We start from the raw sequence: 27,833 nt of genomic DNA, 5'->3' as shown, positions 1-27,833 counted from the left end.
TCTTGACAGATTTGACTTCATTGCTAATATTATTTTATGTACTAAATGCAGCCGGTATAAAAATATAAAATAAAGCAATATAGTAAGACAGGCAGCTACTGATGACTTCCATAGTGGCCGAGCAAAACTCTGAAGGGCAAATGTAGTAACCACCACCCCCCCAAAAAAATGACTGATTTAAATCATGGTACATCCAATTGCTATTGAAATAATTAAGACCACAAATTATGACTATACGTGTGGTTGTTTGTTTGGAAATATATGTACAAAAATATTAAAAAGGGTTGTCTGACATCATTTTGAAGGCTCTCTCCCTCATATGTAAACAATCAACTCTCCTTTCAGGCCCATCTGTGTTTTAGCAGTATAGAGGTCCTAGACTTTTCTTCATTTATCAAATGAAAAGATCAGATTAACACTTTGAGCAGACAAGTGACAAAGAGAAGTAGAAAATTTATTGCAGTATTTGTTCCACCAAAAGGGTATGGATCCCCTTTCGTCTTATTACTAGGGTGACCTAATACAACAAAATCTACATTTACAAAATATCCTCCTGCAATAGGCCACATATACTGCATGCGTAGTTCGAAATAGAATAAATTATGTTCAGAGGACTCTGCCATTGTACAGCATGGACAAATAAAAGTGAACAAAAATAAAAATTCTTATTTTTTCTTTTTTCTTCTTTTTCCTTCAAATATCTAAAAGCTAAAAGGAAAAAACCATCAGGGTGCTAGTATATAATAAACTCCAAAAACACTTTAATAAGAACATCAAAAAGACTAATTTCCAACATTCACTTAAGGTTTTATTCTTTTTTTACAGCTTTTTTGTCTTCAGAGATATAAACATTTTAGGTTTTTGTTGTGTTAAACTATGATACAGTGGGAGTAGAAATGAGCGACTAGAATCTGCTGCACAACAGCGAAGGAGCTCCCACAACAATGTTGACGAAACATTTCCCTCCAGGTCTCTTTTCTGATAGCCTTTTTAAGGGATAATTGGGGTGAATTATTCCTTTAATGCCTTCCGGATTCTATCCTCTGCACTTGTACACAAACAAAACGTGAGCAGTCCCTCTAATATAATAAGTCTTATGTTTTGTGTCATTTTTGCAAGAATAACTCATGTAAAAGTATGTAGTGTCAAATATTCTTGCCCTCTCGTGTTTTCTTACAAAAATGAGGAAGGAGAGGAGCAGGGTAGGAATCCAGTGAAGTTTGGCTGTGTTGTTGGAGGTGGCAGGTTGAGGAGGAGGAGCAGGAGCAGGGAAGAGGAGGATTTTGATAAAGTAGAAATGGAGAAGGGGGACCAAAAAAAAAAAGAAGAAAAAGAAACGAAAAAAAAAAAAAACACCACACGGGAGCCATTAGCTAGCTCCTCCTTCCCGCGCTGCATACAGTGAGCGTAAAGTCTGTACTACTTTGTTGCTCAGTTTGTGGTTGCTGGTCAAGGCAATCTTCTTGTAAATTATGTCCGATTCCTTAATAGTGTCCACCCAAGGCACCAGTTTGCGGCCATCGCGTTTCTTGGCCTCTGCCCATGGCCCCGAGTAGGAGCCGGCCATCCAGTGGATGCTATATCCATTGGAGGTCTTCTGGATGACTCGAGCTATTTGCGGCCGGTCCTTGTATTTGGGGCAGGAAAGGGCAATCACATCCATGGCGTCCACCGTCTCGTTCATGGAGTCACCTGCTCGCCTTGACCGTCGAGAGGACTGCAGGGAGGACAGAAGGAAAAAAACGTTGCACTATTTTCACGCACATCTTTAAATTGTATTTTATAAATAAAGAGTGTTTCAATTTCTCTCACCCCTGGCGTCCTTTCGTCGCCGTCGCTATAATCGTCATCGGTCTCCGGACCCGCCTGATTGCGCGGACTGGGTCCTGACATGGGGCCAGAGCCTCCCAGTAGGGCGCTTATGGCTTTGTTTCTGATGTTAGCGCTGGCAGACGCTTCTCCCTCCTCATCCTCCTCGTCTGGGTCCAGATGTTCCATCAGAACCTTGAACTGTTGGGAGTGAAAAGACGAGAAACTGACTTTGAGGAGCGTAAACTTTTTCAAGCCACTAGAGAATACATGGACACTGTAATGGAAGATGCTAGCATCCACTTCAAGCCACGACTTTGTTTTGTGGTACTTGTACACACTAGAGACCAAGAAATACTTTCAAAACAAAAGTGACCTTCCGGTGAATATGATTGGCAATTTCAGAATTAAGTCAGTCATTCAATAATGAATAAATAAATAACTAAATAAAACTAAATGAATGTTCATTAAATCAAAGGAATGGAGATTCCGTTAATACCTGAAAACTATATAATAGAGAAACTTGTGAATAATTAGTAAAACTGAATAAAATAAAGAATACATTTCCAAAGGCTAATCTGATTTCAAAATCAGGGTACACCACCTCACGGATCAAAGGTTTAAATCAAACAGATGTATTGATTTAGAGAAGAAAGGGATAGAGATATATATATATATATGCATTATGTCCTAAAAATACTGAGACAACATCTATAAACCATATTGTTCAGCCCTAAAATAAAAGCAGCCAGCTTCAAGGTAAACTCCTGGGGCCTGGTTATAGGTCAAAACATAATTTAACATGAATACTGGACTTCCTTCACATTTCACTGTGTACTATTAACTTTCTTCAGATAATTAGAAATTACTTTGTATTTAAATGCTGATGTAAGTAACTGGTGAGAAGACCCCAAAGAATCAGATTAACTGGTAATCTGTAATGTCGGCCTACATCCCACACTGGTAATGACATCTGATCCAGCTTCATTACTTACATCTAGGTACTGTCTGACAATCCGCTTCTTGACGTCTGTCGACAGTGTGGCGCGAGCCATGTTGTTGGCGATGAAGTCGATGGTTTGTCGTGGGTGGAAGAGAACGGTGCTTTTCCTGTTCACTGCCTTATCGTACACCTTGGCTGACTCTGTCGGAGAGTACTTCTGAATTTTACTGTGGAAGACAAAAAAAAAAAAAAAAAAAAGAGTTACAGAAGTCATGGAATTCCCAAAGTGGCTGAAAACTGGTCAAACTAGTCCACACTTAAAAATGTAGATATATTTATGTCTTGTTTTATTACGTAGATCTTACCCGTCAGAGAATCCATATTGGTTCTTCAGATGCTGTTTGAGCACCAGCAGCAACAGGATGCCTTGAACAGCATTAGCAAAGTCCAAGAGGCCTGTGGGATTGTCAGGGACGAGTCTCATTACTTTTTCCACGTCCTCCAGATCCAAATCCTCCAGATCTGATTCAGACTCTGAGCTCTCTGGGTCGGGTTTTCTGGGCTTTTTAGGCCGCCGTACCACATCGCCATTGTCACTGTGTTCTTCCCCATCGCTCCTCGGAGAATCGCAGTTCATCCTTTCCTCTTCATCCTCTCCATCCGACGTGTTCTTCCACTCCTTTACCTTCTTCTCCTTACGCCTCGGCTCCTTTAGAAGAAGCTACACAGGAGAAATAAGTAAATAAATAAAAACTCCAACATTTGTTCAGCCCTATGATGCAGACACATATATGTACATACAACATGCTATCCTACCTCTTTGAAGGTTTGCAACAAGTTGCTGCCAGAGACAGACAGGGTGATGTCTATGTGGTGCATAATGAAAAGAGGCTCCTCCTGGCTCTGGTATGGGAAACAGGCCAGGTTGTCTGCTACAAACAGCAGCATGTTTACATCCATCTTCTGCAGAAAGAAAGAAAAGAACAGAGGGGGAAAGCATGATCGAGAGTCAGTGCCTGACACAAACTCACACTGCAGTGTTTGTGTATTTAAACCAGTAAAATAATGGGATTGAACATCTTTCTACACAATAGTGTTTATCACCTCTTTATTAAAGGTGTGTTGTCTCTATCCCCAAGAGTCATATTTAACACATGCGCATTTTGTTACATTTCTCACCAAGACATATTGCTAGCAAATGTGTTAAAAAAAATAATTAGATTTTCACTTATGTTGTTAATGAGGAAATACCACTTTAAAATGAGATGTGCCAAGCTGTGTGAAGATGAGTGCCGGTTTACTCACAGAACTGTCATCGAAGAGGTTCAGCAGTGAGATGAGGAAAGCCCTCCGGTGCTGCCGGTTCCCCCGGATCATAGAGAAGAGGTGGGAGCATTGTGCCGAGGGTGTCTCGTCCTGTCTGAAACCCCTTATGATGGTCCTACGAGACGACTCGATGGCCTGCTGCAAGTTGTATGACATCTTCATCCCAGCCACTGCCTTCATCTGTGAAAGAATATGTTGAAAGAAAAGTGTTACAAACACTCAGCGTGTCAGAGAACGGTTGAGACGGCTGCTGCCGTGACAATTTGTGCCAATAAAATAATAACACTGAAGTTTGTGTCGCAGTACTGGAGGGGAGAGCTGAAAGGCTACGTTGGAATTGAACACCAACTCACATGGATGAATCCTGTGTACTTCTTGTCGATCTCCACCAGCTGCTGGTCAGATTTGTTCCTCATGCTGGGCTCCGGGTCGGTTCCCATTGCAATGAGGTAGGGCACACACTGCACAGACGGGACAAAAAAGATGTGACGTTCATATGTTCATATTTATGCCTATCAAACTATTTAAATGGAAGGAAATGAAGGTTTATCTATACTACAGTACACGAAAAATGGATCTTGGTTATTTTAGGATTTAAGATGCTAGCCCACACAAAAATATTGCCTAAATCTATGAGCCACAAATATGTGTTATTAAAATGGGATTTTATTATTTATCAATTCCTAGAGGTGGAGTGGTTTGACAGCTTCTGGCTCGTACCTGTACAGGATGGATGAGACCCTGGTTGAGTGTGAGAGCGATGACGTTGAGAGCAAAGTGCCGTACGCTGGACTGGGTGTGGAAGAACGCCTCCAACACCTGCTTCAGATAGAGCTGCATGATGGAGCTACTCATCCCTGAGGAGATGTCTCCCATCTCCTTCAGATCCTCCTGCTTGGACAGTTTCTTCCCTGCAGGGACACAAAACAGGATGAGTCGCACCGACTTTTTACAGGCAAAGTGTGAAAAGAAAATAATTTATTAATCACTACAAACTAACACTGGAGTGCTGAATCAAACAGCTGTTAAAGTACAGCAACAACGGCTTCACTTACATTCTCTGTCTGCTTCCTGCATCCGCGTGTCTTCCTCCTGAAGGTACGTCTGGAGATTTTTGAGGATCTGGATTTTGAGGTTGATGGAGGAGGCACTGTCAGCCAGGATGCCGTTGTACAAGGTCTTCACCTCCGGCATAAACATCTGGCTGGGATGCATGATCACAAGGAAGCCTGAGGGGAGAGAACAACAAACAGCAAAGACATGTGAGAACAAGTAAACAACGCATCTCCATCTACCTCATGGCCACCTGCTGGGGCATGAAAAGCTGGACTCAGAGAAACACCACATCCCAAGCTGTCAATCTTTCTAAACACTAATATTTACAATAAATATGATGACCTTTGCATTTGTCAAACCTAATAATATTTAAAATGGTGTTCTTGCCTAAGCCGATGATGGCTTTGGTCTTGACCTCCTCGTCCTCATGTTTGGTGAAGTATATCAGCAGCTCGAGAACTTTCTCCTTGATAACAACCTGTGCACAACACACAGAACACAGTTGTGAGTTAGTGTAGATTACATTATGTCTTATAAAAGGTGGCAGAGCAATAGCTTTGATTTGATATCTAAGATAGTTTCCCCAATTTGACTTTACTCTCTCTAGCAGCAAAGCCCAAAACACAATAATAATTGAACGTACAGTTGCAATCCATAGCTTTTCACATCTTTCCTTTTAAAAGGTGGAATATTATGAAACATCTGCTGCAATCCTACCTTGTTTGTGCCCTTGAACTCCTCCAGGTCAAAATCAAAGTGGCGAGCCAGGGCCCCCACAGTGAAGAGCGATCGCAGCAGGAAAGGCTTGTTTGCTACCAACGTTGTGCTGTTGGGATCCTCGTGATGCTGAACCTTCAGCTTGTTAAGTGCACCTGAACAAAGAAATAATACATTTTAAGTTACTTCTAAGAAGACCTAGATTATTGGTATGTCCTATTCTTTTTTATGTTTCTGTTAAAAGTGACACTTTAAAGCTCAACTTTAAAACCTCAAAACTGTGCATACGAGGTGCTAGCTGTATATCTCACCATAGAATCTGTTGAAGCAGGCCCAGACAAACTTATAGTTGTGCGTGACTTTGTTGACAACAGCTCCAAGACAGCTCACACAGTGCTGGACCACCTAGAGAAGAGAAAGGAAGACGTCACGTCATCTCTATAACAACACTGGGGGTGACCGTGGCTAAGTGGAGAGCAGGGAAGCCTTTCAATCAGAGGGTCGTCAGTTCGATCCCCGGCTCCTGCTCTACTAGTCTCATGTCAATGTGTCCTTGAGCAAGACACTTAACCCCAAAAATTGCTCCCGTAGCTGCGCCTACGGTGTGTAGATAGATACTGAATTGTAAGTCGCTTTGGATAAAAGCGTCTGCTAAATGACTGTAATGTAATGTAATGTAACACTGATCACATTTCACAGAGCAAACCTTGTCTCTACAATGTTGCACCCAATAAGTATTTTCTAAAACGCTACCAGCACGCACCGTCATGCCGTATTTGATGATGAGCTTCATGAGGTCTTCTTCAATGGTGGCCAGATAAGTTTCACTAGGGTGCTCCATCAGAGGAACCACAAGCTCCAAGATCTTTGCCACGTTACAGATGACCATGAAGTCATTGGCAGTCTGCAGGGGACACAGCATAACAGTAAGTACTGGGGACACAGCATAACAGTAAGTACTGGGGACACAGCATAACAGTAACTACTGGGGACACAGCATAACGGTAACTACTGGGGACACAGCATAACGGTAACTACTGGGGACACAGCATAACAGTGACTACTGGGGACACAGCATAACGGTAACTACTGAGGACACAGCATAACAGTGACTACTGGGGACACAGCATAACAGTGACTACTGGGGACACAGCATAACAGTGACTACTGGGGACACAGCATAACGGTAACTACTGGGGACACAGCATAACGGTAACTACTGGGGACACAGCATAACGGTAACTACTGGGGACACAGCATAACGGTAACTACTGGGGACACAGCATAACAGTGACTACTGGGGACACAGCATAACAGTGACTACTGGGGACACAGCATAACAGTGACTACTGGGGACACAGCATAACAGTGACTACTGGGGACACAGCATAACAGTAACTACTGGGGACACAGCATAACAGTGACTACTGGGGACACAGCATAACAGTAACTACTGAGGAAGCTCTGATAGATCAGGCAGCAGATTGGGAATCCTTAAATTCACAAAAATAGTGTTTTCACTGCTCAATCCAATCTGTGGATTAGGGGTTTTATGTTAATTTCTCCACACTGATATAAAGGATCCTTAAACACATAATTTTTTTAATAATCAAGCAATAACTAAATGGATTAGGTAGAGAGGACTTACGTTACACTTTGTGGTCAGGTAGGGTTGCATGGTCATGGCATGTTTGACCATGAGCTGGGCCCTGATCTTGCTGAATAAGTACAAGGTGGTGATACACGCCACTAGCCGTGTTGAGTTTACACCTTTGTTCTCTGCAGAGGAAAGAGGACATACATTAATTCCACTTTAAAATCAAACTTATTATGGAACATTGATGAAGTGTAGACAGCGGTTTAAGACAAAATCTACTGCTGCATTACAGCACAGTGTAAGTTGGTGTCAAATGATAAAATTACAAACCTGCAAGAGACTCCTCGTATTTGAGTATGTGCTCGACCAGATTGTCGACTAGCTGAACACAGGCCTTTTTGGCTGGCTTGTACGCTGCATCCTCTTCAGACTTGAGGAGCTAAAGCGAGAGAGACAATGGTCATTTAAAAATATTTTAAAACATTGATATATTGCCCACCGGTGAAGCCCCGACATAATTTTCTTTTTTAATATTTACATTCGAAAGAAGCTGCTCAAACCAGTCATAGCCGGTGTCTCGACACGCTGCGACCTGTAGAAGAGACGAGAGAATTAAACTTACTCTGACCAAACTTCACCATCAGGCAACCAGACTTACGTGGCTGTATGCCTCCGCTGACCAGTCAAGTTGTAGTTTAAAACCACGTCATCGTTTCATGTTATCACTTCATTCAAGAGAATTAACCCAAAGACACGATGCCTCCGGCCGCGGCTTGAGGTTGATGAAAGTGTTCACCTTTTAATTTTTGTATTATTGGATACAACAGCCTGCCAGTTAAACTTACCACATCAGTGATGTTGAGGATCTTTCTGGTCATGGTCACCTTGTCATGATTTGGAGTCGGAGTAAACCACAACTTCTGGAATGTCTCATTCACCAGTTTCTGTAAACAAGTTCACGTGTCATTCGTTTTCATCTGTACTTTGTACAAATCGGTCAAAGGTTTTGGGATGAATTTATTGCACCAGAGACATGTATCTAAAAAAGGGGGCATGATAAATAAAGAGAATACTAATGATAAAAGAATGGAAGTCAGATCTCAAAACAATTAAAATAGTGGAGGTGCGAAGGTGCAGTTGATCCATACCTTGATGCCTTCCTCATCGTTGACCCTGCGGATCATCCTCACACACATCTCAGTAATCTTACTGAAGGTTGGCTGCTCCAGACAGATGTCTCTGAGGATCTTGATCACCCGTTTTCTTACACTGATACCAGTGTCCTGTGCACCAAAAAGAGAATTTATTCATAAGGGCTTTGTTCTGCAAGCATTAACGAGGCCTTTGTTTTCATTACATACAATAAAAACAACTGCACGGGGTGTGATCGCTCTTCTCTGACAACAGGTGGCAGTAGAAGACTGTAATGAAGAGTGAACTTCTCATGAACCCTCTTGAGCATTTCCATGACAACAGGCACAACAATTTCAATGTGTTCACCTTTCAGATGTGGAGTGCAAAGAAAGAGCACAAAGCTTGGAGGGTTGTACTTCATTTCAATATCGATAGCTTATATTACCACGGCCAAGACAATGCTCGCGTTGATCCTCGACTGCATGCTGCCATTAAACTGGCTTCTTACTTCATTTTATGCATGCAAAAGCAAACTTGAAACATCCAAATGAGCCTTTTTAAGCAACATTTCTTCAAAGTTAATCCTTCAAGTGCTTTCATGTGAACTCAGTGACCCAGCAGAAGAAAAGGCCCGGCTCTTTACGGGCCCTGAACGGGACAAACATCCAGCTCTAGCCCGGCCCCGGTACCACAGAGTCAGCCATTTTTCAGCCCGAGCCCAACATCAATAACTTTAAGCTCTCCCTGATACACGCAAAAACACACACGCACAACTGGCACAATGATACTTGTAGTTCAACATTCTGATGGCCCGGCACACCGTAACACTATTGTAAACAAGGCTCATCAATTGAGTTCATACGGGGATTGTAAGAGCTCACAATGAGTCTACAATAAGCTACCTACCAGTATCCTCTCTATGAGCATGTCATAGTACTGCTCAGTGAGTTGGGGTCTGCTGAGCACAAATTTGCCCAGCAGCTCCACGGCGGCCTCTCTCACACTGGTAGAGTTGTCCATCAAACGACCATGGACACCGCGCTGCATGTCGGACTGAGGAGGAGGAGGAGGAGAAGAGTGCGTCAGTATGTAGCGAAGAGACTACAAGACAACTTGAATGCACAACAGAAAAGCACAATAAGAAAGTAACAGTCTTGACAGAGCAAAAATGTGACTAGAACAGAGATTAAGATCATACATTGTGTACAGTATGTGAAAAAAAAAAGTGTCCTTTGTGAACACAGATCCTAACATACCCTTGCCAGTATGCTGGGGTCCACAGCCACAACCTCAGACAGACATTTCATGGCTTTAGTTCTTACAGCGATGGCACTTTCCCCAAGGACTCGCAAGATCTATAAAATAAATAAATAAATAAATGCACCAGTCTGATTACACAAACGGATCTTTTTCAGTTCAACAGTCGACAGAACAGACAAAACCAGTGAACCCTAATAACACCTTCATCATACTGTGTGAACAACTATCTACTACTAGTCCTTCATCTTTGTGAAAACAAAGATAATCAAATCTTACCTGTGTTAAATAAATATCAAAGCTCTGGGCGAACGGCCTCATGGAGGCCAAATAACGCACAATCAGACATGAGTCCTCATAATCCACAGTGTCAGAGTTCATTCTGGGGAGAAGGGCAAAGAGGACGAACATTATAGGATCATAAAGTCATCACACATCACCTCACAGAGAGACTGTAAGTGATATGGAGAGCATTACTCAGATAATCAGAAATCTTTACTTCAGTGTGGCGAAATGAGCCGGCGTTGCCTTGATGATGTTGCGCAGGAACTTCTTGCGCTTCTCAGCACGCTGCATAATTTCCCCGGTGGTCTCCATCTCCTTGGCATGTTGCGGTCCGTCCGATGAGTCCTCATCCTTTGAGTTCTGGTTCCTCATGGACTTCTCAGCTTCTGTGGTGGCGTCCCGAAACCACTGGGCGACGTAGAACTTTCTGGCAAACTAGAGGACAACGAAGGTCTCGGTGTCAGAGTTAGCGGATTCAGAAAACATTAGTTATTTAGAGTAATTATTCAGTGAAACGAAAATTAAATTAAGTGATACTATGAGCCAGATTTGTTATGTGAGCCTTTAATGTAGATATTTATTTCTAAATTTGAGCAGATGAATTCATGGCTAACAATTAAAATGATTAGTTTATCAGTGTTACATAGCCCAGTTAATGTAATAAATTAAAAGTCAACGTGACTCTCAAATGTGATGAATCTAAAGCTCCAACAGTGTTAAAAGTCACCACTTCCTCAGGCAGTCTAATGTAAACCCACCACCAGTGATGCATCCGTCTCAGCATTCTCCTCCAAGTAGTCCAGGAGAGCCTTCTGCAGCTGCTGGGTCTCATCACTGCCTTGAGACTATAGAATCAGAGAGAGATCACATAATACATTTTCACCACTATAAACATCAACTACGTCCAAGAGACAGCAAGGTCAGCGAATGTGGAGCTGTTCTTCTACCTCTCGCAGGATTCGATCAATTGATTTCTGGTCCATCCTGCTGGTGACGGCGTCCTTCCTCAGACGGGCAGCCACGGTGCCCAGGTAGTCCAGAGACGCTACTCTCAGAGCCATCTCCGTCTGCTTATTACTGAACTGGTGTACCTGATGGGAGCAGAGACACAGCGGGAAAGAAAGAGTTTTACACTTTAGACCAAGATTGACTTTTACTTAAACCCTAAAAGAAAGAAAATAAGAAAGAACCAATCTTATCATCGCATTCAAGATGAATAACTTCCTACTTTAGTGCATCCATAAGTATTTACATACTTGACACAAATCAAAAAGTAATTCTGTTGATGCCTGACATCCAAAACTAGTTACAAAAAAGTACAAAATTATTGTTAAAATTAATAAGAATTGCCACCTCTTACGTCTCATGTTAAAAGGGTTCCGTTTTGTCAAAGGAAGGTAAATCTGTCCCCCGCTATCAATCTGGATCATCTATTCTTGAAATCACTGAAGCCCAAATAGTTGCATTTCCCGTTTAAAGAAAGCGCTCCGTCATACTAACCAGCAGTCGACCGAGCAGACTGAGCAGCAGCTCTGCAGCAGGCCACTCTGGTTTGTTTACTGTCGAGAGCAGGTCCTGGACAAAGTTCTCAAACAACGGCCGGTAATCTTCTTCTGCCTGCTTGCTGCCACATCTTGAGGACGGCAGAAGACAAGAGGAGAAAGGGGGGAAACAGACCGCAGAAAGCAAAATGAGAAAGAATTAATGGGAGCAAAAATAAATCGGGGGCCGAGAGTTCAGAAAATAAAAGCAACCAGAAAATGAAAACAGTAAACTGATGTGTAAGGCCTAACAAGCCGTCAGACTAATTCCACCAGACATAGTGAAGTGTTTGAGTACTTGACAGACTTAGAGCAAGTAGGTCCATGAATTGTTTGCATCTTGTGCAATTCCCAGCATGCACATGGGAAAAACATGCACACCAGTGACTACAGCGGGCATAACAAACTGTGGCAGTAATGCTGCAAAAGAGAAAAGGTAGTGATGCTTCAGCCTTTTTCTCGTGCATTAGTCTGCACTGTGCTCATGTTAATAAATACTAATGATGACAGCTTTGGTACAATGCAACTTTGCAGTTAGAAGTGCAAAGCCTTTTTAAAGGCAGTACAGACAGGAGCGGTAATTACTTTTTGAGGAAGACTGAGAGGAAGTTTTGTGCCGTTCTCATTGCGGTCTCATACGAGTTGGTTATCAACACATCTTGATCCACCTAAAAAAATAAATAAAAAAAGACACATTGTGAGCAAATGATATGTCTGTGTGTCTCTAGTTGTATAAATTGTACATCTGCTTGCTTGCGTGTTCGTTGTGCTCGCTGTCCTACCTTGCTCTCGTACTCGTCGAACATGTCTCTGTCGCTGGGGAGGTGGACCACACACTGGATCAGCTGCAGCACCAGAGCCGTCACCATTTGGATGTACAACGGCTCTCCGTCCTGGTCTGAGCTGTTCAGCCTGAGGACACACGAGGCAAAGACACATGGTAACTTACTATTATGGGTATTATCAAGGAAAACAATGGAATTGGTGGTGTAGGAAACAGACTTATACATTGGGAAATCTTCACCTCTGCCTCAACGATTACTTTTCTACATAATTAAAGCTTCTTATTCGATGCCTTATCCCTGCAACACCTTGTGGGCATAAATCAAATGTAAATTCATATCAAACAAATTACCTGAAATTCCTGAGGGAGCGCTTGCTGGTGGGCAGTCTGGCCAGAGAGGTAAAAATCTCCTCCAAGATCAACTGTCGATGCTTCTCATAACGTGAGAACACCTGGAGACAGAAAATGATAACGGTGGTTAGTCTCTACCTTCAGTTTGGTAGAACAGTAAAAACATGCATTTTAAGGGATGTACACCAAAGTCGGGAGGTTTTTAACTGTAAGAAAAAAAAAAAGAAAAACAAACGTTGACTCACTGCTGTAACTAGTTTAATGGCACACAGCTGCAGCTCACTGACATTCTCCACGAAGAACGGAGTGATTCCCATCGAAGAAACCTGAAAAAAAAAAAAAAGAGAAGGCATGACTCATCATCTGGTTTGCAATTACATTTTTGGACTTCGTAAACAGATGACTGCAGTCTAACATTGTTTTCCGAGTGCTTTCAGTGTTTACCTGGAGGATGGTGGTGTCTGTGAGAAGCTGGATCTCTAGGAGCTCCGAGATGTTGCTGACGATGTCGCACACTTTGTTGTACAACATGACAATCACACGCTGCTTGTGTGTGGAGCACTTTGCACGCTTTGCCTTGGAGCTTAACAGGCCACCTAGAGAGACAAGAGAAACCCTTGTAAATCCTTTTCAAAGTGTTTTTGACCATGAAAAGAAATACTTTGAATGACTATCATAACAAATATATCATAACAGAGTTTAGGACAATAGTCATTTCTGCTACAGGTCATACGTTTTGTGTTTCATGTATATACTGCCATGCAGGAGGAGTTTAGCAGCAGTTCTTGGATAGTTTTATGAACAAAACTGATGGAAGGTTCTAACATATTAATAGACCACATTCCAAAACTCCTCAATGTTGTTTCACTCAGATGCCAAAGGCTCTGGCACATATAAGATTTGAATGAAACAAAAGCACTTTTTCTTGAGCCTCACCTCCATGAGGGTCCACCCTGTAGACCGGGTCGTACTGTGGATACAGTGTGTTCTGTAGATGGAACTTGGTGTATTGCAGCACCCTCTCGATGACGTCTTCTATGTAGACAGCCTTCGGCATGTGCACTGAGGTCATGATGTTAAGAGCTGTCAGACAGGCGTCTGCTGACTTTGTGACTCTCTCCATTATGAGGTCTCTCCAAAGCTTCTCCTCATCTTCAGCATCGTGGTCCTGAGGTTAGAAAGGAATGTGAATGAAATTACAGAAATAAACTAATATCTGAAGGTTTTTATTTATTCAAGAAAATAAATCTTTTGCAGCATTTTTAACAATCCATTTCCCATTTTTGCAGGCGGTGGGTATTAATCAACGTGAATACTGTATTCTGTACTGTATTTCTTCAGTACAGAATATCATATCTTAGTTAAATACCACTACAAAGTATATTCAACACAGACAGAACCAGGAAGGGATCTCACATGGGTCATCATGGTGGAGAGCCTGGAACCATCCAGGATATTCTTCTCCAGTATGTTCAGCAGCTTCACCAGCTTGTCTGATGGGATCTACAACAACAGAGACAGTCACTTAGACCTCCATCTGAAACAGCACCACACATCATCAACAACAGTCTTTATAGTAATACACTATATACAGTACCCTGCTGGAGATGCCCATGGCCTTTATCTTGGCGGACTCGCTGCCCAGTTCATTTAACTGGTGTTTACCAAGCAGAAACTCTTGAGGTATCTCATCATCATCTGCCGCTGCTGAAAAACACAAAAACAAAAGCACAATTAAGGACTGTGAGATTTCTGCATTTGGATTTTCAAAAAGTCGACCCTTATATTTACCCATGGCAGTGAAATCCACATCCTCCAGATTCTCCAGAATGTTGTCGATGCTCGTTAAGAACCTCTTGAATGTGGACGAGTCCATCAGCTCTTCGTGGGTGAGCTTGGGTTCATATGCTTTCCGTTTCTTCTGCTTCTGCTTCTCCTTCATTTTTCTGGCAACTGAGCAAGAGAAATTTCATCTTAATTTTTTTGCTTCTTGCTTTGTTTTTATTGTGTCTCCACAAGTTTATTATTATAAATCAATGTCACACACAAAAGTTAAAAAGATCATAATTGGATATGGGGTGACAGATGACTTGAATACAGACTTTCAGTCATGCTGGGTGGCGGTGAATGTTCATCGGAGGAGTCTCGGTAGCGGCTCCCTGAGCCCCGTCTGCCGTCCCGGTTCCCACTTTTCCGATGTTCCCCGGAACCCCGGCGATCTCTTTCTTCCACATCCCAGGACCTGTCTTTGTCTCGGCGCTGGCGCTTCTTTGCAGCTGTAGAGATTAGGCATAAGGAAATCAGGTCCTAAAATCTCTAAAAAATAAAAGGTATACCAAAGTACACTAACACGTTACAATGTATTAATTCATTAATTAAAATTAGTGCTGGGCAACAATTACAATTTTGAATCGCATGACTTCCTGAGATTAACTGCGATTAATCGCATTGTAAAGGCAGATGTCTCGCAGCAGCGATCATATTTCTTGCACTATCTGTGCTAAGTGTGCTGACTGTATTTGAAACGTTCCACTGCTGTGCAAAATGAATAAACTGTTCCGCACACGTTTCATCAAAATGTCTGTCTTCTGTTTTCATGACCGTCAGAGCATGTGAATGAAGCTCCCACTGTTCATCAATATAATGCACTGTAACTCTGAGGTGATTATGGTTACCCAGCGATGTCCAGTAGTCTCCAGTGAGAGCAACAGCTGGTGCACGTTGTAACGCCGTCGCTTTTGTAGTCCTCTCCTTCTCATACAACTCGTATATTCTTCTTATGATGGTGCGTCTTGAGGGAGGCTCATACGTGCCGTCATTCGATGCGATCCTAAGAACGTTCCTTAGACCGACATCTTCCACAATACTAATGGAGTAAACCTGCAGTTCGTAGCTATCCACTTCACTATGGCATTTGTTAGCTTGTCTTGCTTTTGTTTATCTATACTTCTCCCACACGCACACGTTAACGCGATAATAACACGTTAACTTGCCCAGCCCTAATTAAAATATAAAAGTATTTCTATGTCGAAATGTTCGGATCATTTAGGTTCATTACATTTTAAGAATTAAAAAATGACCAAACCTTGAGAAAAGACGAGCAGCGAGAACTGACGAGAATCAAATCATTTTACTCACACTCTCCATTGGCGTCATAGTCTTCATCCGAGCTGACCTCAGCATATTTGGGCTTCTCGTTTACAGTGCTTCGTTTCCTCTTGTTCACCTTCACCCTTTCGCACAGGGGCATGGATGACTCGATCTCTGCCAGCAGCTCTGGTGGAAGCTCCTTCAGAACTGCCGGGTCCATACCACCTGAAAATTAAAAACATTTTCAAGTTATTAACAAAAAAAAGGAATTGTTTTCTTATTTAAATGAATGGTAAAATGTAGATAGAGAGTAAAACTACTTGCAGTTGAACAGCTTCTTGTTCTTACTTTTGCTGGACCTCCCTGAAGAGATCCGGTTCTTTCCAGACTTGCTGTGTCGGATGATCCTCTGGATCTGGTCCACAGAGAGCTTTTTCAGGACCACTACAGGCTTGGGCCTCTTCTCAAAGTCCTGCACCAAACCAAGCCTCTCCAGTTTAACTTTGGGCTGTCCCCACATTTGACTTTCATTCGATCCACCACCATCCTTATCACGTTTGATCTGAAGGAAAAAAGAAACAAAAAAACAAAAACAGGAGTCAGAAAAGGCCTCTGCAATTGTAACGTTTGAGGTTCAAAATTCACACATAAAATATTTTGGCAAAGAAAATCATATAAGATAATAAAATGTAAATAATAGATCAAAGTGATTGACATGAGCTAAATATGATGTTGATGTTGATTTCCAGTGTAGGTTTGACACCAAGGAACAATCCACCGTTTTCCACGCTGTTGTCTTAAACTGGATGAGTGATGGTCAATCAATACATGGTACATCGTCATCAATGCAGTGCCAAGGCAGCAACATCTCCCAGCAACTAGGGGCGATGGGCCAAAACAGGAGATTTTGTTTGTGAATGTTTCCACTCGTCAACATTTTTTCACATTGAGATTCTCACTCATAAAATCAGCGCTGTGCAATATCCAATCATTCCTACCTGGCTGAACAAATTTAATTTGTTAATGGCGAGCATTACCCAACGCGACTGTAAGAAATTAAGAGACAGTCTGTTGATTCACTTCGTCAAGTATTAATTTCCATTTATCATAAGCACAATGTTCTTGGGTAAATTTCTCAGACTATGATTCAATCCAACCAGTTCCCCCACAGGGAAGCCATAACTCATTAGCCAATGCGAAACACTGCTTCCCACTGCAAACGCTAGCAGTGACTAACATACATCGTAAATGAACAATAAAATCAAAGCATTGCTTAGCTCTACTGAGAAGAATAGAGTGCAGCTCTAACGAGACGATGAAGATCGATACTGTGATCCCACTTCATCTTCCTGACATCTGCCAGTGGCCTTGTAACAGATCAGTTTGAACTACGTTTGTATCCTTCAGCAGCTGCAGAGCTGGTTTCCTGCCAGGACGACTCTTAACCATTTCATCCATGTCGTTTGTTTACTGGATTCAACGGATTCTTTCTAGTAGCACAAAAGAAGCGGTTGTATGCGACACTGCGTCTGCTTTTTTTGTAAACAAACACACAAAAACGACCATATTTAAAAATGAGCGTGTGGCTGGGGGTTGCATCTCTCAGCACTGCATTGACAGAAGATGTAAGAAAGGATGAAACAAATAGAAGCTAAATTGTAAAAAGAAAATTAGCTTTTTTTCAGTCCAGATTTGTATGGCTGCATGATACGGACAGTGGATGATTTTAAGTCGACATTTACCCACACGAAACCTCTGAGAAACAGTATTGGAGCATTTCTTTAAAAGGTACTTGCTTTTGTTTACACACCGGACTAACAAATGAATAAAGTCTTCCACTTTAGGCAGACGGTTCGGTGTGGGTTAATGTATTTACAGAGTTTTATCCCAGGAATAAACAAAAAGGCTGACAAATGGGAAAACAAAGACGCAAACGAGAGTGAACAGTGGTGTGATTTGTTTTTGAGATTGCAGGCAGTGAAAGTTGAATGACTAGGTAGGTGGGTAGACATTTGGTTTGGGTCAGCCCAGATCACCTTAGGGATCTGGAAGTTCTTCAGTGCGCCACTATGCCCTCCAAGGAGCTGAGCAGGGAAAGAATCTGGAAGTTTAGCACCAGAGGCAGACGACGCCGGTTTGGAACCATCGTGCCTATTGCCGCTCCGACCAGGCTCCCCGGTGGAAGAAGCCCGGTACCTATCTCTGTCACTTCGACAGCGCGAATCAGGCGAGCGTCGGTCTCGACCACCTGTCTCGCTCCGATGCCTCCTATCTCTGTCAGATTCTCGGTCCCTGTCTCGTCCGTGTTCCCCCCGGTTTGATGACTTGGGCATGTCTCCCCGTCTGTCGGAGGACTTGTCATCGTGTCGGTGCTTCGACGACTCCCGACCATCTCTCCTGCCGTCATGTTTATCGACCCTGTTCTTGATGACTTCCGGCCGCCCGTCTGGCTTCAACCGCAAAGCCGTGTCAGAACCCTCCACTGCAGCCGGCCCACTAGCTGGTTCTTCAGGCCAGCGTTGGGCCTCAAGGGCTGGAATAGGGGCAGCCAGACAGGGGTCGAGCTGGCCGTCAGCTCGGCCTGCCTGCTGGAGGTCGATGCTCACCATGAGGGGAGGGCGGCTGGCACCGTTCCCAGCTGCGGTGGCCTCTTGCGGGGTCAGTTTGCCAGCATTGCCCCCTCCTGTTGATCCGCTGCCTGGGGCACCTGTGGGGCCACCGGGTCCCCCTGCGCCGGGCTCCAGGGGAAAGGAGTCCTGTTTTCTCTTCTTCAGTGGCTTGTCTGTAAAGAGAAAGCGATGAAGATCAAGCAAACTTGTACAACCTCTTAAGTTCTTCACAGCTATTTGTTCAGCTTGTATCCATATAGCCATGTTTATGATATTCTACACACCTTTATCTTGAACCTCCTTGGAGCACTTCTCACTCGCCGCCTCTCGTTCTATCCTTTCAATTTCAGCGAGGGCATCCAGCTCTGCCTCGTCGTACGGGGAACTGGGAGGCTGGAGACCACTGGCACCACAAGCTTGCTGCTGCTGTTGTTGCATCCGAGCTAGATTCTGCTGGAGAACAGGCACCTGCTGAAAGCCCAGTTCTGTCTCCATATTGTCAGAGTTCTCGTCCATTCCCGGCAGAGCATCACCTGAGATATTAACAAAAACACGTTTACAGGGTTGCATTTAAAAAGGGCTGTAAATAGTCTTACCTCCTTTTAGTACAGCCAAGTTATTAAAATGCTGTAAACGCTTGAAAATGGAGATGCAGGAAACCACATAACAAAAACATGGGGATCCAGCTCAGATGGTGCCTTCCTTCCTTACCTGGGGTATCGGACTCATTTGACTTGACCCTGGACAACTTGAGGGTGAGTTTTGTAGAGTCCTTGTTTGGAGAGCTCACGATGTCGTACAAATCTTTCTCCTCCTTCACTGCGGGGCCCTTCTTCCTTTGCTGGAGCTGCTGGTTCTGGACAGGTCCTCCCTCCCTCGGTGAGGGCGCGTAGGGAGGGGGCGACTGCAGAATCAGCGGGGGACGAGAACCTGCTGTAAAGAAGAAGCAACACCAAAGAGAGTTAAAGTTACCCTCCTAACGGCACGGTAGCGTCTCCTTCCCTCTTCCAGTGTCCTTACGTTTGGGTGTACCTTCACTCCCTGCTGGGGAGCAGCCGGACTGTGGAGACCTCAGAGAGAACGAAGGATTCCTCATGGTGGAGTCTCCCTCCTGGACAACACACAGAAAAGACAGATGTAATCTACCAGGTATCCGCTTTACACTGGACTTTCAACCAAAAATATCAAAAAACTTTTGACGGAAAGTCAAACTTTTGGCAAATTGTCCCAAATAAAGCTTTTTTTAAATTATACTACATTTATCCTGTTAGGGGGGAAATTTGTCTCTGCATTTGACCCGTCCCTGTATCAGGGAGCAGTGGACTGCCCATGACAGGTGCCCGGGGACGACATCTTCTCATCAAGGATTTCATAATCAATCAATAATTTGAACATGGCACTGATTCTTTACAGCAAGTCAAAACCATAATGTTGATTTAATTGAATACATACATTAATAATACCAATAATAATGGGGAAAAATACTAAGATTCCACCTCAAAACCAGTGTCCATTTAGAAAATTGCTAATTGAAAATACCAAAAGAAATAAATCTATGGACCCATAAAAAATGGAGGACGTGGCGTTCCTAGTTTTAACAGTTGTTAAAACCTAACATAACCACACATATGTGGCTCAACAGGGTTTATTCAGAAACCATTGTGCCTGGTTGGTTAGCATAACCGCTCCTTAAAATCATTAATTCTTTGTCGGTCTGATGAATGTAGAACATTTTTTTTTTCACATTACAAATGTTCCAAACCTCAAAGATAATGTCTAAAAATAGCATTATTCAACACCAAACTTTGATGTTTGTTCATAACGGTATGCCTCGAGTAGTGAACTGATAATGTACTCATTTTGGACTTTGTCAGTTATACCTCATTGCTCAGCCGGTGTACAATGTTCATGTAGTCCTCTGAGTGGTGGTTGGCAGCGTTGGCCATCTGCCCCGATACTTTGCCCTCATGGATATTTCGTATGCCACCTGGAACCATGGGACTGGCCACAGACACTGCAAAAGACACAAAAGAGGTCCTTTTGTTAGTGATCCATGAGTGAGGCAATTATAACATTGTTGATCATGACAGAAAAACATCTTCTCTTCAAAATTTAAGAAGAGCGGTAAAATACAGCAAAAAGGTTTAACTGCATGCATGTGGCTTCAGGAGTCAGAGAGGTTTTATTAAACCCAAAAAGTAGTACGCAAATCCCTACAATTTGAACCACTGATGGAACTGAATGTACAGGTTGCATACATCGTGAACATTGTTGTGTGTAAAATGCTAACTTATTTAGGCTCTTAGAAGAAAACTTATTTGAGAAGCAGACGCCTGTTAATCACTACATTGTTGAAACAAACCTGTACTTCCTGTTATTGGTCAAATATTTTACCGGTGAAGTGGGAAGATTAAATCCCCAGAGCAGACGTTTCAAACAATTAAACTTGTAATTGAGAGGCACTTGTAGGAGTCACAACTGTCACAGTTGTTGTGAAATCAATTGAAAATTCTATTCATGTTTGGAGGGCATGAATTGTCTAGCCAGAACTCGTCCTGTTGCGTAAACCCACAACATATGATCTGTATTTTTACAGGTTAAACATCTGAATCATTAGAGACGGAAATCTAAAAAAAAAAGCAAAGAGGCGACACCTGAAGGAAGTGTTCAGTTCACACTTACAGTAGCTTAACAAGGAAGGAACGGAATTTTGTCCACAACATTATCCAGAAAATCCTCAGCTGCTAATAACAGGCAACCAACAAAACATTTGCAAAGATAAAAGTCAAGAATTTTGTTTTGAAGTTTGGCTTTCTGACAGATTTAAATCTGCTTTCCATTACAATAAAACCTAGATGACGTCATGCCAGAAAGCAAACTTTATGGGGGTCACCAGGGTTCGTCACACAAAACCTTACTAAAAGGTGATATTTGGCTATATATGGACCAGCTTAGGAGACACTATAAAAACCTCTACCTTTTGAAGTTGATGTCTAATGCCATGCTGCTACCATGTTTACCTCACATGCACATCTGGAATTGTGCCGATGTCTTTCAATGAATCATACAGATCATGTACATCACACAGACAGACACACACACACACACACACACACACACACACACACACACACACACACACACACACACACACACACACACACACACACACACACACACACACACTTCAACAAAGGCCCCCTGATGCATACACATGAACCTGCAACACACACGTATACTGTCACCTTGTTGTATCTGTTGGTGTTGGTTATAGCTGGGTGGTTGTTGATGGGGGTACTGCTGTATGTAACCGGGGGCGGGGCTTTGGGGGGTGTAGGGGCTCGGTACTGGACTGTTCTGGCCCATGTACCGACTACTGGAACCAGTCTGGGGAGCCACAAACCGACTGGACAAAGTGGAGGAGAGAACAGGGAGAAAGAAAGTGAGCAAGCATGTAGAAGGAAGTAGCATGCCAACAACAGTAAAATAACTAATAATATAACTATATATATATAAAACTAATAATAATAATAATAATATAATTGTATTATCTATCAATTAATCAATGACACTACTTATACATAAAGCAAATAATCAATGAAAATGTTGTGATGCAACTGGGATGTAGATGACAATTAAAAAGAGGAAATGTGTTCAGAACACTTACATGGTCACAGTTTTTAGTAAAGGTACATTAGGGTCTGCTGAATTTTGCAGCCTGACTCACCTCGGTGGATTTGGAGACATTGCAGCCGGCTGGAAGTTTGCAGGCTGGGACGGGCTATGCAAGGAATTTTGAGTGATCTTATACGTTGGTACCATTGGCTGCTGCATAACATCTGTTCAGAAATGAAAAAAATAAACAGTATATTTGTTTATAAATGTCTTTAGGATTGTATGCTTTCCTGCCATAATGTGCAACAGGTAGTTATCTCCATACTTTTCTCCCTGAAGATGCCGGGGTTCCTGGCCAGCATGGTCTGCAGCAGCAGTGGTGCATCTCCCTCTGGCTCATCGCTACCCAGGTTGTCCTTCAGCTCTCTGGAAACACAAATAAGTTCAGTCAAGTTACTAAAGCGTGCGAGTAAGACAAGTGGGCAGCATTACTCATAGCAATATGTAGAAATAGACAAAAGTGAAGAATGCTTAAAGCTCTAAACATGTATGAATGCAAATATGAATTGCATTTCACATATATATGACCATGTAGCCTACAATGTAGGATTGGTAAATTGAACGAAATTGTTGAAAATCAATGAGCAGAGCGTCTTCATAGCTAAATTGGATTTACAGAATCTTCGGAATGACTTAAATTGATTTGGTTTGTCGGGTATACTTCAGTGGTTTCATATGAATAAACATCAATACCGCAATATAAGATGACAAATAACAGAATAAAAATATGGCCTCAGTAATAAGCACTAAATTTGATTTTGTCTAAGTTTGTGCATGAAACCAAAGTAGCACCTTTCAAGATAAATGAAGAAACTTTTTTAAAACTTGAATACAAAGTTCTTGACTTTTAAATATAAAAAATGTCATGTTTGTCTGCAGCTAAATCACTTCATTTCTATAGTCAACAGTGGCATCTCTTCTGTTGTTACCCGTTCTTATGATCATTTGTAAAGTCAAGTTATGTGACACCCTAAGCTCTCTGTATAGGACACAACGCGGCCATATACACACTTTCACGTATGAACTCACATGTGCTCTGTGGAGACCTGATTGAGGCCATGGGCCAGCTGGGAGGCCAGATTCTCATCCCGGCAGCCCAGTAGGCAGGTAACTTCCTCTGCGATCCTCCCATTGTATAGGAGGCTCTTAGTGGTGGTGGCCGGGAGAGGGGAAGGGAGGGGCAGCTGGTTCAACACTGAAGACACAAGAAGAGATAGATGACGGAAAGTATAGAGACGGGGAGGTAGAGAAATGACAGACAGGGTGAGAAACAAGCATCAGCAATAGAGGACACGTGGTTGTGGAAAAGTAGAGAGAAGGAAAACAAAACAAGAACAAAAACAAGGCAAGAGACAGAATATACTCTCACAATTGCAAATTTACATCTGTTAATATTTCAGATTGGCAATTTACACTGGAAGAGGACACGCAACAGAATCTGTGCTAGTGAGTTTGGAGAACGGCTGTGTGTCACTCACAGTCTGTGAGGCTAGCGATCCCAGCGAGAGTGGTGATGGGAACATGAGGCATATCCCCATTCATGCTGAAGGTGAGGGTGGGGGAGTGTGTTGATACACAGGTAGATCAGGGGGTCGATGAACGACACCCGTCCTCACATCTCCTGACTCCTAGGAGAGAGTAAGGTTAGTCAGAGAGAGAGAGAAAGACAAAAAAAACAACATGAGTGAAGGCAGGAGAAAGAAGAAGAAAGAGGGAAAGAGTAAGGGGAAGAGAAAAAGATTTACAGAATGAGTAGAGACAGAAAAAAGAAGGGATAACAAGTGAAAAACAAGTGAAAACAATAAAATAGTCAATTCATCAGATTCAGACTCATTAAAAAACATGGAATCAAATGCAGTGAACAACTATGTGCAGCATAAATACGGCTATGTCTGCCCTGATGCTGAGAATATATCGTGTGAGGGAGAAATGGTACCGACAGCATCATCTGTAAGCCACAAATAAATGTGTCTCATTAGATCTAGTCAATCAAAATAAACTGTCGTGGATCCCATCCTTTTCATTCATATATCTAGTATTATTTATATACGGTACTAATCCATAAAGGGGGGCGGGTCCCTCAGTGCTCTCTGCTTAGGTGATAGCAGGGACACAGGATCAGAAATGTCATGCCACTAACATGAGAGCAGGTTAGGTGTCTTAATCAAGTACAACAGATCAAAACAAACAGAGGATTGAATCCAGGTCTTAGACTATTAGACCATCCTGCTGCTCGATCATGTTGTTATTATACCGGCATACGCTATAAGCGGCGACAAATCAACGATGAACTATCCCAGTGCAATGAACCGATGAATAAAGTATTAAAACGCTTGCTATTCTGGTTCCAATCTGTAAAGTAAGTCATAGTTCAGCCTCAGTTTACTGACTGATGCTTATTATGAGTCATTTAAATATCATGTCAGATTACTTTACATAGCTTCCCCTTCATAGCAAATATCAAATATCAAATATACAAACATCAAGTGGAAACCAATGCATTCTCTGCACGGAAAAAAGTTGTAAACACAACTGCACAATATTAACATCACCGTTTGGCTCATTAGGTTAAACATAAGAAAGGGGCTTTGTTGGGGGGAAAAAAGCATGATCACAGTCATGCACCATACTGCCACTAGTATAGATATATACACAATATACAGCCCCAGTGATAATGCACTCCAGTGAATAGGCCTTGACATTCTGATTGGCCCTGGTAACAAAGTAGATACTATACCAAGTGTGGGTAAAAACCAACATTCCTCTATTTACTACACTTCATATCAACAGTACTGTCAAACTGTATTAGTAGTCAACCCTACCTTGTACTTTATTTGACTTATACCTTTTCTTGCTAGGTGTCCTTGACCGCTCAAGTAAGAGTAGTCAAAGGAGGTCAAAGAAAAGCAGAAGGAAGCGCCACCGGCAATTTTCCGAATCTCAGCCCAGGCTTCATGGATAAGCCTGGTTGCTACAATAAGTCAATAGAAGGCCAGGACAAAACTCTCTTGTTTTCTGTGTTTACTCCCCACGACACAATTATGAGGAATGTGTTAAGACGTCAAAATGAAAGGCATTGATAACATGAGCCTCAAACCCTCCCTAAACATGTTCATATTCTCAGTTGTTGATAATGACAAGTCAATAAAAATGAAAAATGGCTCAAACTATTGTAATCATACCTTTTTGAAGAATTCTGTGCAGTCTCGGGTGGACTCACTGACATTTCAGATAAAAAGTCCCACTCCTTCAATCTGTTGAAAGAGAACGTGGACCTGCATCAGACTTTGTGACATAGAAATGCATTTTATTCTTCTAAGGGGGACATTTTATAGAAAGTTGCGTCGACAGCAGTTAAACTAATAAACTAACCCAAAACAGCAAAATAATGCCAGATACAGCATCACATCATTGACTGTCACGCAAGCATTCCACATTTGCAACAACCATGTCATTACTGCTACACAATATTCAAACCTAGAATGCAACAGTAGGCAGCACTGTTGACCATATGAGAAATTATTTTGCATGACAACTAAGGAAATGCAACACGTTGAATAACTTCTGCTGAATAGTGATGCCATGCAAATCTGTAAATACAATGTTGCTAACAGACTTCAGTGCAAGCCGCTCGTTGAGGTCATAGTATAGTAAATACGTGCAACAGCTTCTGCATGACATAACTGTTGGAGGATCAACAGATGGATTTTGTAAACATTGCATTGGCTAGCTGTAACGATAGCATGCTCAGTCGATGTGCTCTTCCTCGGTACGCAGGGGCTTGGCTGACAGCTGTGAGACTGACAGGCAGGAGGCAGCACAAAGGAACAGATGCACTGTGATGGTGGCGGCAGTAGTGGGGGGGCTGCATCCTCCAGCAGCCGACAGCCACCGAGCGCATTCTGCAAACGGGCTAACTGCAGAGAGCAATCAAACTGTGTTTGTAGTAGCCGAGAAGCCAACATGTATACGATTCCACCAACATCCACATGTCAACCAAACTCCGATAACTGTTAGCGTTGAGTAACGTTAACTGTAGCTGAGGCAACGTAGCGTGTGCTCAGTCCATAACTTAAGTCACTCATAACATTTCAAAACAGGATAGTAACCAAACCCAACAGAAGCCCTATCAGAGGCTCCAGCAGACCAACGCACAGCGCTAACAACCAAACAACACAAAATAATGACAACCCAAACATTAGCTAACGTATAGTTAACGTTAGCATTCATTAAATTGTTTATCTTAGTTAGCTGAAATGCCAGCTGCAGCCCGCTAACGTTACTTGCGCACAAACCCACCAGCGTAAACTCAACATTACACTGACAATAAGTTTCCTGTCTGGGTATTTCGAGATAACCACGAAGCTAGTGTTACATTTTACGATAGCAGCTACGATCATTAACGCTAGCTGCCTAACATTCGCTAACAACAATAGTCGTGTTTTAATGGATAGCTAGTTATGCTAACTAGCTCCAACTGTTGTGGGTTAGCTTCTAACGCTGTTCCTCGTTCAAATAAAGCGACTGCTATTAAATTAATACAAGGAAGCGCTTGTAGGGGAGATGCGTGCGAGTCAATTCCCCCTGAGCTCGGGATAATGCGATGAGTTAGTGTGAGTAGACGTAAAAGCAACGGTACGGAGTCTAATTCCGTGGCAACGGCCCAATCCCCGGGCTCGACAAATGACATCCAGTCGAGGCCGTGAGCCTCGGCGGAGCAAAAACACACCTAGCTAGCTCGGCTGGCTAGTTCGCTAGCTTCCGTTACCTCCCGGTCAACGATTAACGACGCCGTAGGTGGTCGTGCAGCAGAGCATTTATTTATGTTATTGTTAATAATTGCAATTTAAAAACTTTGTTGCATCAAGATAGACGGGTGATTATATTTACCTTCGGATGTTGCGTTCAAAGGGAGGGGAATGTTTAGCTTGGTTTCTGTCCGTGTCCGTATCTCTAGCTCCCCCTTTCTTCTCTCTCTGCTCCTCCAGAAGGAACTCGATTGGCTTGCCAGCTAGCTGGTTAGCTAGCTTGCTAGCTATCAACAATAATCCGGGTCGGACTGATTCGTTCTTTTTCCGTCACTCAAGAGTGAATGTTTCAACGTACATTCATGTGGAAACATTCGTTCGTCGGAGTTTCAGTCGGTCTGCGCCGACATAAACAATGAGTGCAGCCAATTTCGACAATAAATGAGAAATATGACGATTGTTGCGATCATCAAGAGGCTCTCCTCTCGTAGAACAAAATGCCGACCGGAAGTTCTGCCGTCTGACTGACCAAAGATCTCAGGAGTGACTCCCTCCATCGGCGCCAAACAAAATGCCATGCGACATGTCGTGTTTGAGCCGCTAGATAGCGCTGCAAGACAACCGTACCCGCTCTATAGCCTGCACTGCATTTATTTTTACTACAAAGTGTTATACTTTTATACTTTATACTTTTTACTAGTATAAAGCCTACGCATATAAACAAATCATAGTTTTCTGGTGATGAAACAGGCCATGGAATTACCAACAGCATATATCTCCTGCAGTCTCTTCTTACCTACAGTAACGTACTAATATTATAAACATACAAAAATAAAAAACGATATATATATATATATATATATATATATATATATATATATATATATATATATACATAATAACACTTACAT

General features: G+C 42.5%; 1 protein-coding gene across 3 annotated transcripts; it reads right to left on the bottom strand.

The window, feature by feature from the left end:
- Positions 1–433: 433 nt before the first annotated feature.
- On the bottom strand, positions 434–27,416 carry nipbla (NIPBL cohesin loading factor a). Of its 3 annotated transcripts, none has more exons than XM_068702832.1 (49): positions 27,065–27,416; positions 25,357–25,428; positions 23,653–23,802; positions 23,204–23,369; positions 22,440–22,540; positions 22,227–22,338; positions 21,745–21,905; positions 20,380–20,513; positions 19,520–19,610; positions 19,211–19,432; positions 18,784–19,032; positions 17,927–18,672; positions 16,239–16,452; positions 15,939–16,115; positions 14,903–15,076; positions 14,592–14,753; positions 14,398–14,507; positions 14,217–14,303; positions 13,737–13,968; positions 13,245–13,396; positions 13,046–13,126; positions 12,801–12,901; positions 12,448–12,577; positions 12,251–12,333; positions 11,625–11,757; positions 11,072–11,215; positions 10,883–10,969; positions 10,339–10,559; positions 10,119–10,221; positions 9,839–9,937; positions 9,489–9,635; positions 8,597–8,731; positions 8,294–8,392; positions 7,987–8,040; positions 7,779–7,887; positions 7,500–7,630; positions 6,615–6,755; positions 6,163–6,256; positions 5,852–6,006; positions 5,522–5,612; positions 5,134–5,307; positions 4,799–4,989; positions 4,432–4,539; positions 4,058–4,258; positions 3,569–3,715; positions 3,118–3,473; positions 2,805–2,979; positions 1,813–2,010; positions 434–1,717 (listed from the first exon to the last, which is right to left on the bottom strand). In XM_068702832.1, exons 3-49 carry the CDS (start codon positions 23,714–23,716, stop codon positions 1,370–1,372), a joined length of 7,590 nt encoding a protein of 2,529 aa, XP_068558933.1. In that variant the 5' UTR covers positions 23,717–23,802; positions 25,357–25,428; positions 27,065–27,416; the 3' UTR covers positions 434–1,369. The 3 variants fall into 3 exon arrangements, with proteins under 3 accessions (XP_068558933.1, XP_068558934.1, XP_068558935.1); XM_068702833.1 differs by having other exon boundaries at positions 18,497–18,672; XM_068702834.1 differs by having other exon boundaries at positions 18,497–18,672; positions 19,532–19,610.
- Between the last annotated feature and the right edge of the window lie 417 nt (positions 27,417–27,833).

Source organism: Cebidichthys violaceus, unplaced genomic scaffold, assembly GCF_023349555.1.
Source record: "Cebidichthys violaceus isolate CVI_PGR_0920_01 unplaced genomic scaffold, fCebVio1.0.p SCAF_9, whole genome shotgun sequence".
Taxonomy (NCBI): Eukaryota; Metazoa; Chordata; class Actinopteri; order Perciformes; family Stichaeidae; genus Cebidichthys; species Cebidichthys violaceus.
Note: the sequence above shows the minus strand (reverse complement) of the source record. Positions and strands in the feature narration are given on the sequence as shown.

Bases quoted from the DNA above. Each gene is read 5' to 3' on its own strand.
- nipbla (XM_068702832.1), bottom strand. From the start codon at position 23,716: ATGAATGGGGATATGCCTCATGTTCCCATCACCACTCTCGCTGGGATC. The intron at 22,339-22,439 runs GTATGGAGATAA...ATTTCTGAACAG, and splicing joins CGGCATCTTCAGGGAGAAAA to ATGTTATGCAGCAGCCAATG. The intron at 5,308-5,521 runs GCAAGAACACCA...CTCTCCCCTCAG, and splicing joins CAAAGCCATCATCGGCTTAG to GCTTCCTTGTGATCATGCAT.